Genomic DNA, 14709 nt, shown 5'->3' with positions numbered 1-14709 from the left:
GTGTATCTCTGGTTATCCTGGGAAAAATTTCAGTTTTATTAAGAGGCTTGTCCCCCTTTTAATGTTTAACATTAAGGCTAAGCATCTATAAGCCTGAAAGTATAGAGAAAACTCAATTCAATGTCACATTATCTTTCTGTACAGGTTGCGTTAGTGCTGAAATGCTTTTATTAATACTCTCACATGACAGAAGCAGAGGAGAAACAGAAAAAAATACATTTCTGGTTTATTTGTTTACAGTTTATAAAAACTATAAAAACAAAACGGACTACAGCTGCTTGTATCTCAGTGGAGTACAAAAACACTTATCAGCAGAATTACTCATACCATCTTTGACTAGAAATGTAAAATAAAAATTGTATGGAAAGCACATAATGTCTTCTTACATTTACAACTTCTAGGTTTTTTTTTTTTTTACACATTTTAATTCAGTTTTGTTTAATGGCATGATTTCAAACCAAATTTTACATCCCAAGAAATTTCAGATCAGGATATGGTAGAAGAAAGCAGGACAATAGATTTTTAAATGATCATAGCTTTGTCTGAGGCTTCACAGAACCCAACCTATTAATAATTGGATATATGTCTGTATATTCTGCTTTAATTGTTTTTCAGTAAGTGACTTTAGGGTTATGAACATCAAGCTACAAAGAGACTTCTGGTCCCCATTGTGTTTGCATGTTGAGGACCCACCACACGTATAAATAACATCATGTTTTTAGATACTTTGAAACTTGTTCATTTTTGTAGAGGTATTACATGAAAGGATGAATATATTTATAAAGGGGATTGGGTTCCAGGTGCAAATATGGCTAATTATTACATGCTTTAACATACACTGCAGTTTTTTGTGAAAACAAAACCCTGCACAGACAATACGGAAAGCATCCCCCTCCTACAGTTAGAAGGAACTTATAATTTCTCCATCTTGATGTTTTTGCAAAGTTGCACCTCTCATCTTAACCAGAGGGACACCTTTTGTATTCCGTTTGTGTCTCGCAAAGTAGTTTGCAGCGGAGCTCCTTGCAGACAGAGAGTTATGCGAGATGTCGCAGCAGCACGCAAGCTGTTTGACCTCCCTCCTGAAAGATCTTCTGAAGATGTAGTATATGAAGGGGTTGTAGGCTGTGGAACATTTGGCAAAGAGACACGGCAGCAAGCTCACTACAGGCGCTATGCTTTCTCTGCCTGCGGAGTGGAACATGGTCCAGTAGCTCACGAGCACGTAGGGTGTCCAGGTGACCATGAAGCCAAAGCTTACCATGACAGCCATCTATAATTGAAAAAGAGAAATTAACTCACAGAGTCGTAGGGTAAGATGCTCTTCATTTACATTACTTTATTTAGCAGATGTTTTTCTCCAAAGCAACTTCCAAAGAATTCTATGTAGTGTTATCAGCCCAAGGTGACTTAAACTGCTAGATACACTACTTACAATGGGTCACTCATCCCTACATCAGTGGAACACACTCTCTCTGTGTCACTCACACACTATGGGGGAACATGAACAGCATGTCTTTGGACTGTGGGAGAAAACCCACACAGACTAAAGAGGGATCAAACCCATGTCCTCTCATACCACCCAGGTGCTCTGAGACAGCAGCGCTACCATGGCTCCCATTTCTTTACATGCTTCTTAACACACACACACACACACACACTTTCAGAACCGCTTGTCCCATACGGGGTCACGGGGAACCGGAGCCTACCCGGTAACACAGGGCGTAAGGGGACACACCCAGGACGGGACACCAGTCCGTCGCAAGGCACCCCAAGCGGGACTCAAACTCCAAACCCACCAAAGAGCAGGACAAGGACCAACCCACTGTGCCACCACACCCCCTGCTTCTTAAAAAATAGATAAAAATGTATAACAGCCTGATGGTTAAATGGGATGAGATTAGTTGTGTTCTAGTTTGTGTTGTACGTTTAATCTCAATTGCTCATGAATAGAATTATCAGAATTAGGCTTTATGTTTAACCATAGACATTGGTAAAACGAGAAGGAAGCACTGATATAATGTGAACAGGTGTCCATATCAGTGTCCTTTTACCTCTCATTGTTTACTGTGAAAGATTTCGTAATGCCAACTATAGTACATAGACAAAAGTTCAAATTAACGTCGTAATGTGTTCAAATTCATGTTGTAACTCTCCGAAGTTAAACATTAGTAATAAATAATTCCTTGTCTTTATGTTTTGATTTAGCTAGTGTTCCGATTAGAAAACGCAAGAAACAAAAACTACTGCCACCATCAATATACAGTGTATTACTGTATTGTGTTGTATAGAAAACATAGAAACATAATTCTCTGTTTTGTAATTCAAAGTATAGAATTTATACCAAAGCTTTTTCATCTCTTTGACTATTTAAACTATTGTTTCAGTTTTATTTCTGAATGTTGCCTGATTTTGACAGATTTGGTTTGAAAGTTTTCCCAGCTGAGTCACACATACAGTATGTTTCACCCCTCAGGATGGTGTACTATGTTTTTTTTTTTTTTTTAAACACCATACCGAATGCGTTGGCCCACAGTCCATTTTAGCCAAGTTCCCTTTGCGATGCACAAAAACTCTGTCACTAGCTCTCTTTAACTCGTTGGTTTTACATCTACTGAGACTGCTAGGGCAGCTGAAACAGGGCTCCTGATCATATGACTATAGTTTTGTAGCATCCCAGGGGTGTGAAAGAGCCCACTCCAGCCCTCCATCCACCTCACTTGTGTGTAGATTCTAAGGGATGGGGGAAGATCCCTTGGCATATTCATCAATACTGCTCTGCTAAGGTTTAAAAGAGAGCACTATTACTAAGGCCAGCATCCCCAAGGCTTGTGATCTCGCTTCCTCACGACCTTCTTTAACAACCAAGATTTTCATGTGGTCTCAGTTTCACCCATCTACTGCCTAATTAAAAAAACTGAGAAATGACAGCAGCTATTGATGCAGAGCCTTCAATAGGAATATCAGAGTTTAATCCCTCTAAAAGCCTGTTAAAAAGTGCATTGGGTGGCAAAGGATGACAATTAAGACTCACCCGAGATATATGTAGTTACTTATTTCTTTTCTATTATAACACTACTACTAATAGCTATTATTATTGTTAGAAGAACTGTAAAGTAATAAATACATGTGACATGTCTGGGCAGGTACCACGTACCAAAAGTTTAACAGAATCCATTACAAGAAAACTTTCTAAAACTCTTTGCTTATGGTAATTAATAAAATAACTAAAATGGCCTTTTAGCACTACAGATGGTCCCCAAGTTACGACGGTCCGACTTACGATTTTTCAATTTTACGATAGTGCATTAGCGATACGCATTCAGTAGGAACCGTACTTCGAATTTTGAATTTAGATTTTTTCCCCGGGCAAGCGATACGCGGTGTGATACTCTCTTGTGATGCTGGGCGGTGACAGCAATCCGCATCTCCCAGTCTGTCACGCGGTCGCTAGTGTATACAACCGATACTCTACAGTGTTCTGTGTTGCTGTTTTTCTGGATACACCCCCGTATCTCCGTTGTGTTTTGTGTATCCATCATGCCTACGAAATACGCATCTGCTTCTTCTGCTACTGGTGAGAAGAAGAGGAGGAAGGCAATTACTCTTGAGGAAAAACTGAACGCAACAAGCCCGTAATGGCCATAGCACGTGAACTTGGACTTTTGCAATCGATGATCTCGACCATCTTAAAGGATAAGAAGCGATGTTGTTCGGTAGGTTAGGTGTATTAAATGCATTTTCGACTCAATATTTTCGACTTACGATGGGTTTATCGGAACGTAACCCCATCGTAAGTCAGGGACCGTCTGTAATATGAATTACTTAACAGTTATACACAAAGTCAAATTAAACTCAAAAGTGTAACATTATGGCATGCTGGCACATAGCTCTGGTTGGTGTCATGTTCATGTTTTGGTGACAATGCGTTACGGCCATGAGGTGTCTGCGTGTTTGCTTCAGCCGTTTTGAGGTAGCTCCGTGAGATGCACAATAAACAGCAGTTGTGTTGAAGGTTATTGGAAAAGCACCTGTTTTTCAGTGACACAACACAATACAAAATTCAGTTCCTAAAATCAAAAAATTTCTCAAAACAATTGACTCTCATAACTCTAAAATATTTCTCAAACCTTTTGCCCAATAACTCTCCCCTCCAGTTTCCAAAGTTCGGTCTTTTATATTGTCTTTGTTATCTTGGGCAGTGGCCACACCTGGTACTCATTTCCACTCAGACATGGCTAGACTCTAGACTGAAATAACATTTGATCAAAGATATGTCCAACATGAGGAGGCCGTGGTAGTGCAGTGGGTTTGGCTGGATCCTGGTCTCTGGTGGGTCTGTGGTTTGCGCCCTACTTGGGGTGCCTTGCGACAGACTGGGGTCCTGTCCTGGGTGTGTCCCCTCCCCCTCCAGCCCTGCGCCGTGTTGCTGGATTAGGCTTCGGTTTGCCGCGAGCCCGCTTGGGACAAGCGGTTTCAGGCTGTGTGTGTATATATCCAACATGTGTTACCATACTGTATCTAAAATAGGGAGAAACATTATTTCATAAATGAATTTATCCATCTTCCATAACCGCTTGTCCTGAGCCTATCGCAGTCATTGGGCTCAAGGCTGAGGGGGGCTACACCCTGACAGGACGTCAGGACTTCAGTCCGTCACAGGATAGCCACACACACACGGTCACTGTGTCATTCGCACACTACAGCCATTTTTAAGTCACCAATTTACATGAACTGCAGGTGTTTGGACTGCGGCAAGAAACCCACGCAGACATGGGGAAAACATGGAAACTCCACAGACTGAGAGGCATCAAACCCACATTTTCTCTCACTACTCAGGTGCTTTGAAACAGCAGTGCTACTTGCTGCACCGTGGTGCCCGGCAAATGAACAATGTAAATCTTCATTTTTAATATTACGGTCATGCGGATATATTGATTTACTACTTCTTTAGCTACTGCTTCCATGTTTGAAGGTCAGAAGTCCGATCTAAATATGTAATATCTAAATAAAAGTGTCATAATAATAATATACTCACCAGTGTTAACTTCTTTTCAACGCTTCCAGATTTTTGAAGGTGTTCACCGTTCCGAATAGCTTGGTAAGCTTTGTGGAGTTTCCATGCAATACCACTGTAGGACAACATGATGAGCAAGCAAGGAATGAATGTACAGAGGATGGAAATGGCGATAATGAATGTAGATCCACTCAGCGAGTGTCGATACCCAGCCCAGTCAACAGAGCAGGCCAGTCCAAATGGTTCTGGTCCATAATCTCCCCATCCCAGCACCGGAAGTACAGCCCAAAGCATGGCGTACAACCAAATGAATAAAATCACTGCAGAAATGGTCCTCTTCTTAAACTTGCTGCCTAAAAAGATTAAAATAAACCTTTAAAAATGGTGTTTACAGTTTTGCTTTTGTGAAATTTGAGATATTCGTCAGCTCAAACAAATAGCGTGCTGCCTGAAAGCATGTGAATTATGAGAAATTTATTTTTTCCTTTGGAATAGGTCAAACAATAGTGCCAAAAATATTTCATGCATTTCAAGAGCCACGGAAAACACTGTCACTGTTAAGGAAGGGGGGGGGGGGGGATTTTTTAAGAATGACAGAGAGGTAGCGCAACACCGATGACTCAAAACTGGTACAACCCTCTCCATTTTTTGGAGAGCCTAAAAGTAGTATTTAAGCACTTCACGATTGCTGTCTGTCAGTGGACTGGGTGCCGCTTTGACGTATCATCTGAATTGGCATACCAGCCTAAATACTGTTTAAAAAAAAAAAAAAAAAAAAGTTTGTATCGACAAAACGTTTGTAACTCGAAAGTTCATAAATGGTAGCAAGTGGAACTGCAGTTCATTACCACTTTGCATTTTAGAAAACAGAACAGTGAGAAACATAATTAAAAGGTATTAAATATAAAGTGGAAAATGTGTCTGAAAGATTATAACTCAAATGTTCATAACAAGGAATCTGTAATCAGAATCCCTTACATTTACATTTATTCATGTAGCCGACGCTTTTCTCCAAAGGGACATACATCTCATTGAAAATACAAATTGTACATTACATTAGGAGAATGCGACACAGTTAAGTACAGTTAGTTAGTTTCCTTCACCATATGCACCGACATTCATCACACAAGTAGCTGCGTAAAACTTTACCAGAATATCGCCGATTCCTCATCACGTGCCTAGTTTTTTATCTGGCAATACATATAAACATTTACGTTACATTGCAGGAGTGGCTCTGTAAAGGACTGATCCAAGCGATCGATCCCTTGATGATGTTTTAATTTAATTATCTTTGTCTTTTCAAACCTCAGACGTCCCTAAGTTAGGGTTAGGGTGCCCCTCTTTAATGTTCATTTTGCTTAATGAAAGCAGATGGTGGATACATTGGCTTTGTATTACTTACAATAATCAAGTACTGCATATTGTAAGCAACACATATTGATGCAGATCTACAACATCCTAACTGGGTAAACTGCTCACACTTACTGCATAACAATAAAAATTAGGTTCTTCTGCTCCAGAACTGCAGCAAAATTGCCAGATGATACATCGCAGTAGTATTTCATCTACAACAATCAGCCTACGCTCAGGGTCAATTTTACAGACTGGAATCCAGGACAGCATTGAGCGTTTCCTGAATTGTATTTATTTATTGGCTACAGTAACTTAAAACAACTTTGTGTTATGAACCCTAAAAGAGCACTTTCAGGAAAGTGAATTTCATAAAATTCAGCATACCTGAATGATGAGGGGTTCCTGTGACCAGATACCTCACCACACCCATGACTGTAAGTGTCATAATACTGGCCACGCTGAAAAAGAAGCCCATCAAGCCATAGTAGATACACGCTGGATCACCTCCGACCCAGGCGTGGTTAAAGGCTGAGACGATGGACAGCGGGTACATGCTGACAGTCATGCCGATGTCAGTCAAGGCCAAGTTGACTGTAAGCAGCTCTGAAGCTTTCAGAAAAGGTAGCCGCTTGGCAGCAGTGGCTATAACTGCTGCGTTTCCCAGGACAGACAGGACAGCTGGAAAGTGAAAAAGATTTCTTTTCACCGGTTGTGTCTTTCAAAAGACTTGTTCAGTGTAGATTCTTTGTTATTGTGAAAGGCTTTACTGCTGTTAGATCATTTTAAACTATATGGCAACAACACATGTCTAAAATGTTTATTTCATTTAGATGCAAATTCTTTCTATGATCTTGTATTACAGTTATTTTAGCCTTTACTTGTTTTAACCTTTCATTTGGAAAATGCCACATAAAAATCCAAATGTGAGATTAACTCAATCGACAGGTTTGCTGTGGGGGGGGCACGATGGCACAGCGGGCTTAGCCGGGTCCCACTCTCTGGTGAGTCTGGGGTTCGAGTCCTGCTTGGGGTGCCATGTGGCAGACTGGTGTCCCGTCCTGGGTGTCCCCCCCCACTCCTCCAGTCTTGCACCCTTTGTTGATGGGTTAGGCTCCGGTTTGCTGGGACAAGCAGCTTCAGACAGTGTGGGTTTGATGTGTGCTTTGTGAGATTTGTCATGGGGGGGTCTAATTTTATGTTGTTTCATAGTTAAAGCGCTTGCATTTTTCAAGGCCATATTAAATAAATTCTAAGACCTCTGAAAAATTTAAAATATAATTAGTATGATGAGCCATGATCAACAAGCCTGCAGTTGTTGCCTTTGTATCACAATTTAATTTAGCTTTTCTCAACAATTTATTTTTAAACATACAAAAACTACACAAAGAAAAAGATCTGGAATGACAGAAAAATATGCCAAGTACAAAAATAATACCTCACTTCATTTTGGCAATAGTATGCTGCCTCACTTACATTTTAGTATTAAATACATTTCCTTAAAAACCCAGTAATTAGTCTGTGGTTATTGATTAAGCAGGGATGCTAATGGAAAATTTTATTACATAATTAATTGTAGTGCACAGTCTAATCTTTTCCATTAACCTTATGAGAAAATATATAGAGCAGATTCAACAATGCATTTAATTTGCAATTATTCTCCATCCTTCAGAATTCAAATCAACTTTATGGTTCTTCTGACACACACAATCTCCATAATTATGAACAATAAATATGATTAAGGGTTTTTACATTTTAGCAATATTGAAATATGTTTTCATCTTGCCTCAGGCAGTGAATTAAAATATAAATAATCTTATTATTATTGGAAGTGCCTGGTCATTGGTGCCTTCTTGTCCTCTACCTTTTGGCTTTTAACTACATGAAAAAAGTAACACACAGGTTCTGATTATGACACTTCTTTGTGTGTCAGTTATGCAATTATTGATGATATAAATGATTTTCTGTTTATAAAAAATATCAGTACATAAATAACTGTTTTCAAATGAAAATGCTTTTCCTGTTGGTTATTGCTATACTATTATACCATTTAATTCAACAACAAACCAATTTTTAAATGATTCAGTTTTATTCTACAATTTTTAGACACTAAACATCAAGATACACACTGATATGGCTTTTAAATTATACGTTCATGAATTCAGGCACTTGGAAGTGCTGTGAAAGACATGCCATAAAAACCACACGTGATTTGTGATGTTAGTAGCAAGAAGCAGCAAATGCCTCTAGAGCAAATGTATGCTGCACTGTTTTTAAATATAACATATTGTGTAACAGAATTTCTGATGTATACAGAAATTGCGAAGCTTTTCTAAATACAACACAAAACATACGGTCATTTGTGTTACACAGATGTAAAAGTTTCTACTTACCCACAATTATAAGAAACATTCCTGCTCCATAATCAAGGGCTGGAGATAATTTAGACGTGAATTTATCTTCCATTATTATTTCGGGTATTATCCGTTGTACGGTGTGCTTAGATTTCTTGCGGAAGATGAAACTGGCTTGATGCAACATACTTCTTCGAAGCAAGCTTCATAAAAAATGCAATGATCCAAAATAAAATTCCATGATATAAATAGCTTTTCACTTGGACATGTAATTCCTTATTCTTCATAATTTCTAACAACAGACATGAATCAAATAATGTCAGTCATCTGAATCATTGTATGAGAAACACACGCAATATTAGATCCTCACTACCTGAATGCATTGCCCAGCACATATGAACAATAAAAAGATCCCTTTTTTGCAGGGATATTTTACCTCTGCCTTTTACATTTACTACACTGCAGAGAGGGAGGAGGGCAATTTTATCCCAAAAATATAGATACTAAAAACATATTTTCACATATATATATACAGTATATAGACACACACACACGCAAAACTCTTGAGTCCCAGCCACCATTTGGCAGCATAAATTTTACATTGAGACAGGCTACTTTGATTTGATGCTCACGGAGGACAACAACTGTGTAAGCTTTTCAGAAATGTACTCCCCCCCCGCCCAGCTGTTCAAGTGCATGAGCTTTATCCTGTATTTCAGCTGTGAACTCACCCTCTAAACATTCACCTTGACCACAAAACAAGTCACGCTACAGCTTTATATGTTTTCTCCATTTCCCTGATACTTTTATTTAGTGCCACGGTCATTGCTTGTTAATACATAAACCTGTTTAGCTGTATATAAATACCTGTTATTTTTAATAAAAAAACAGAAACAAGTGACCCTGTGAAGAAAGCTGAAAAGTTATGAACAAGAACCTCAAGAGCAACCACGCAAAGGAACCTGTCAGTCACCATGTGATTTCTGGGTGGCAGTCAGAGACCCCTCCAACCTCTTACTAATACTTGCTATCTCCAGCTTCACCAATAAAATATAGAATGCAGAAATCTCATAAGTCAAATACCCCCAAACCACAGTAAAGTCCATTAAAAATTGGGGAGAAAAAAAAAACAAATTCATATCAATACTTATATTTTTTCAATTACTTTATAATTGTTTATTAATTTACAAATACTTCATACTTATCCCTAACCTCCTAACCTTATCTAAAGCTTTCTCTGTTCTCCAACACTGACTGAAAAGCAGTCACCAATATTAAGTTGTCAAACAGGTGCATCTTCCCTTTGCATAAAAATTTGAGTTGGATAGGATAAATAAAACCACGGTAAGTATTACACTAGCTAAAGATTTTAACACCTTGCCAAATTTGCATCATCTTTTTAGGGCAAACTTCAAAGGCTCTGCATTCTTGTAATTGAAAGCTAATAAGAAAACATAATTAACACAGAAACAAAAATATGGATATTTTCCCAGTACTTAAAAACTGGGCTATAAAAAAATCACATCTTGGGGGGGCACAACAAAAAATATGACAGTTATTTAGCAGATGCTTTCTCCAAAGCGACTTCCAATAAACTCTATGTAGTGTTATGAGCCCACACACCTTATTGACCGCAGTAACTTACACTGATAGATACACTACTTACAGTGGGTCACTCATCCATACATCAGTGGAACACACTCTCTCCGTGACACTCACACACTATGGGTGAACCTGAACAGCATGTCTTTGGATTGTGGGAGGAAACCAGAGCACCCAGAGGAAACCCATGCAGACATGGGGAGAACATGCAAACTCCACACAGGCTGAGCGGGGATCAAACCCACGTTCTCTCGCACCACCCAGGCGCTGTGAGACAGCAGCGATACCCGCTGTGCCACCGTAACTAATAGCACGCACATGGCTCAGTATTTAGTTACATCTCAAACCAAGTTTATTATGTGCTAACATACAACAAAAAGACTGTAGCAGCACTTGTCCAATAGAGAAATGATCTAGTAAAAAACAACTGTTACTTAAAATAGCATTGAAAATGAATGCCTAAATCAGCTCTCATCAGGATTTGGGAAAGATAGCAACTATACAATGTGAATGACACTGCTTGTTACGTATTATTGTATCTGGCACATAAAGTTCATATTCAGAGTCAGCCACTGTGAGCATACTGGCTAGTTTTTTTTCTTCAGATGGCTTCGTTCATGTCGATGAAGGTGGCTTTGTGTGCGGAACTCAGCTTTACATGTGATACACTTATACGGTCGCTCATCTGTGTGGATTCGCTTGTGTATCCTCAAGTTGTACGAAGAAGTGGTGGCGTACTTACAACGCTCACACTTATGCAACTTCGAAGTAAGACTACCGATGTCTGTGTAGGTGCACTTTAGACCGTGTCGATTGAGATGGCTCCGGGTTCGAAAAGACAAGCTGCACATTAGACACTTGTATGGCTTCTCGCCCGTGTGAGTTCTTAAATGGCAATTAAAATTATAAGAATTACAAGTAGAATACGGGCACTTTTGGCAGATATAATTCAACTTGAGTGGAGAATGTACTATGGAGTTAGGAAGAGTGGATTCCTCAGACTCACTCTTCTGCAACTGAGAAACAGGATTTCCGACTTCTTTTGTGTCAGTGTATACGCATGTTCGACAGTGACGATTGAGATGACTCCTAGTACGAAAGCTCCTGCTGCACATGGGGCACCTGTACGGCTTTTCACCTGTATGAGTTCTTAAATGGCATGTAAAATTATAGGATTTTTCTGTGGTATAGCGGCACTGCTTGCAAGTGTACTTCTGCCACATACGCTTCACACTGTCCTTATTGTCTTCAGTCTTCACCGATTGCTGGGTCACTCCATGGTCAGGCAACGGTTCAGTCATATGGGAAGCGGTGTTACAGTTTGAGCAGTAGACAGGCTTCCATTCAGTGAGGTTCCCTGTAATGCATTTGAGACAATTGGTGCAAAACTCACACAGATGATGCTTCAAAGAGGGGAGAAACTGTTTCCACACTGTTCACCTGACAGTATAATGCACTGCAAGCTGATATGTTGTATGTTCTTTGGGACCACTGTTTCTGCAGTGGGTTGTACCAGAATTCATGTGGACATTGCTGGATGCCTTAATGATCTAACAGAAACACTTTCTGCAGACTTTGCTTAAAATTACACAGTATATGATGGTATATAGCATAGTTTTACCTGTCGTCTCATCTGAAGACTCATCTTCACTTATAAATATAATGTTCACAGGTATACAACCTGTAAGGCAAATGAACACAACCAACCATAATGAAGACAGAAAAAACACAATCTGACTCCTCATAAATACTGTGGGTACACCGATATGCACCTTTCCTGTCCGGCTAAACTGTTATATAGTTTTGATTTTAATAAGATACTTTAAGGTCCTTCCTTGTGAAAACATTTCTGCAGAGGACTGTATGTGTTCATCAGTATGTAGAGATTTGTATATGCAAAATTCTGTTTAAATTTTGTGTGGTCTTGTTTGAAGAGATAAGTGCAAAGGGTCTGATTTCAGAATGTGTGTTTTTGTACTGGATTTGTACCATGTTAAGAGCAAACTTTTAGTAGGTGAAATATCAAAGACACATGATATGAGAAATTCATGATAAATTCTACTGAGGAAGTGGAAGGTTAAATTTAAGTGTTTATCACTCACCCTGAAAGAAGAACTCTTCTTGCTGCTGAAGCAGAGAACTCATTTTCTGTAGAAGGGTGAAAATGTTGGATAAGTGAAATATAACATTTTACCTTCAAGTACTTAAAAGAGCTCTACCTGAAGCAATAAATGAAGACCTCATTTTCTTATAAGTTAACAAAGCAACAGTTTCATCAAATGTGGCAGAACAGGCAACTGAAGTTGGGAAAACAACTAATTATAGAAAAATCTGTGCAATTAATCTCAAACTTTTTTTTTTATATCTGCACTTCAAAAGAATAGCATTACTGTTTACAAATCTACTGCATGATCAGAGTAAAGTTTTCAACAACCCAAATAGTCTTTTTGTGAGCTTATCTCATTTTTGACCTGCACATCAGGGAGCCTGAGATTATCATTTGTGTCAAGGGAAGATGTGGCATTTAACATGAAAAATATAATTAAGAGACCGAAAAAAGAAATCTGCAAGCATATCATTGTTGAATTCCACAAAATCATCAATGGACTGCTCCAGTTGTCCTGTTACCCAAGGTAGTTTTTTTCCCTCTCACTCACTATACTAAACTGCTTGTCCAAGCCAGGGTCATGGTGATCCAGAACCTATCACAGAAGAAAAGGGTCAAAGGCTAAGCAGGGTACAGCATGGACAAGACACCAGCCCACTGCAGGGTAGCCTCACTACACACTAGATAATTTAAAGTCACCAATTAGCTTGAACCATACATTTTTTGGACCATGGGAAGAAACAGGAGCATCCAAAGGAAACGTGTGAACACAAGAAAAGAAGAAAAAAAAACCACGCAAACTCCATACAGACTGAGTTGGATTCAGAGGTACACCTGAACAACACTGGAGCTATGAGGCAGCAGTGCTACTCAATGCATCACCATGCCACCCTTGAGGTAATTTCTGACAACAGTAATTAGGCTGTATAGAGTCCCCTTGGTCCCCAGTGGTACTGAACTGTCACTACTACTTTTTTAAATGTATTTTTATAAGATAAATAGATACAACTTTGTCATTGCATAGTACTTTCATAAACATGTTAAAATGTCATTTACCCCAGATTAATTCCAATGTCTGAACAAGCATTGTGCAATTGCTTTTTTTTGATTTTTCAAACTTTATTAAATAAAAAAAGTAATCAATAATACACACAATCAAACAAACCCAAAACCATTTTCCTACAGTTGGTGAACAAAATTACTGAACAACCATTACATAAAATACATTGTCAAGACAAAGTCTTTCCCATAACAATCCCCTTTCTGGCTTCAAAAAATGTGCAATTGCTTTGGGGATTAAACGCGCTTATTCATCCCTCACATGATTCTTACAGTTCATCACCTGCACGGCACTGCTCTGCTGCGCTAAAAAAAAAAAAGCAAAGAAGACACACTCACGGTTGGTAACCATGTATTACCAACAAATACATCAAACAACCGAGCACCTATATAATAAAGTAATGAGGGTAAAGATATTAACAAAACACAAGAGAAACAGTGGTTAAATGTCCATAAAACAACAAACGCTTTTTACTCAGCAGGGGCTGATGGGAACGCTCGGCAATCTCCGGCCGCCGCCGAATGAAATCATGCAGAAAAGTTGTATTTCAATACTTTGCGCACTCCCTTTTAATGATATTATTTAATGAAACCAAACTAATCTATACCCAGGGGTAGAGCTTCTTCGAATTAATTCACAAAAGGCAGACGAATCAACAAATCTTAATCTGGATATATTAATATTCTCCATGACGCCATGGACCATGAATGATGAGATACAGCTGCAACTGAGTAGAACTGGTGTTCCCAATTTTTTTACGCCGGTAAACGGATGCGGCCGCATTTGAGCAAAGGACCACTGTTACCTTGGCACGATCGTTGGTGCGCCACGAACTTTAAGCTGCATTACAACAACACGAGAAAGATTCCTGTTGCGTGTCAGAACCGCTCTGCTTTCAAAATGGAGACATCTTGTTTTCCACTTTATTTCCAACGGCGGGCTTCAATCCAAAAAGGCATGAATCTATTGTCATGTTACCCATTTCAGCCAATCAAAACAGTTTCTCTCTGTCACGTTACCCATTTTAGCCAATCAGAACAGAAAATCTGTTAAAATAGTCCTGGGTACAGAGTCTACCTTTGCATACAGTTTTCCCAGAAGTATGAACTGAGTATCATTATGCTTAGAAAGGCTCGGAAGTTGCTCGTTCCTGGCGTCATGCGCTTGAGTGGATGTTCTAGGAGATGGATGCATGGTTTTTGTTTCCTCTTAATGTGAT

At 39.1% G+C, this 14709-nt stretch overlaps 2 protein-coding genes across 2 annotated transcripts; both read right to left on the bottom strand.

Moving 5' to 3' along the window:
• Positions 1–451: 451 nt before the first annotated feature.
• On the bottom strand, positions 452–10339 carry opn8a (opsin 8, group member a). Its single transcript, XM_018743501.1, has 4 exons — positions 8761–10339; positions 6755–7048; positions 5039–5370; positions 452–1273 (listed from the first exon to the last, which is right to left on the bottom strand). The coding sequence occupies exons 1-4, from the start codon at positions 8906–8908 to the stop codon at positions 902–904; spliced, it is 1146 nt and encodes a 381-aa protein (XP_018599017.1). The 5' UTR covers positions 8909–10339; the 3' UTR covers positions 452–901.
• Positions 10340–10573: 234 nt separating this feature from the next.
• Positions 10574–14422, bottom strand: LOC108929248 (zinc finger protein 39-like). The gene is made up of 4 exons (XM_018743625.2): positions 14296–14422; positions 12426–12471; positions 11945–12004; positions 10574–11680 (listed from the first exon to the last, which is right to left on the bottom strand). The coding sequence occupies exons 2-4, from the start codon at positions 12466–12468 to the stop codon at positions 10911–10913; spliced, it is 873 nt and encodes a 290-aa protein (XP_018599141.2). The 5' UTR covers positions 12469–12471; positions 14296–14422; the 3' UTR covers positions 10574–10910.
• Between the last annotated feature and the right edge of the window lie 287 nt (positions 14423–14709).

The sequence above is a fragment of the Scleropages formosus genome, chromosome 1, assembly GCF_900964775.1.
Source record: "Scleropages formosus chromosome 1, fSclFor1.1, whole genome shotgun sequence".
NCBI lineage: Eukaryota > Metazoa > Chordata > Actinopteri > Osteoglossiformes > Osteoglossidae > Scleropages > Scleropages formosus.
The sequence above is the reverse complement of the archived record's forward strand: the minus strand, read 5'-3'. Positions and strand labels throughout refer to the sequence as shown.

Bases quoted from the DNA above. Each gene is read 5' to 3' on its own strand.
- LOC108929248 (XM_018743625.2), bottom strand. From the start codon at position 12,468: ATGAGTTCTCTGCTTCAGCAGCAAGAAGAGTTCTTCTTTCAGG. The intron at 12,005-12,425 runs GTGAGTGATAAA...TTTGCCTTACAG, and splicing joins AGAAGAGTTCTTCTTTCAGG to GTTGTATACCTGTGAACATT. The intron at 11,681-11,944 runs GTAAAACTATGC...AATGCATTACAG, and splicing joins GTCTTCAGATGAGACGACAG to GGAACCTCACTGAATGGAAG.
- opn8a (XM_018743501.1), bottom strand. From the start codon at position 8,908: ATGTTGCATCAAGCCAGTTTCATCTTCCGCAAGAAATCTAAGCACACC. The intron at 7,049-8,760 runs GTAAGTAGAAAC...TTCACTTTCCAG, and splicing joins AATGTTTCTTATAATTGTGG to CTGTCCTGTCTGTCCTGGGA. The intron at 5,371-6,754 runs GTATGCTGAATT...TAATCTTTTTAG, and splicing joins AGGAACCCCTCATCATTCAG to GCAGCAAGTTTAAGAAGAGG.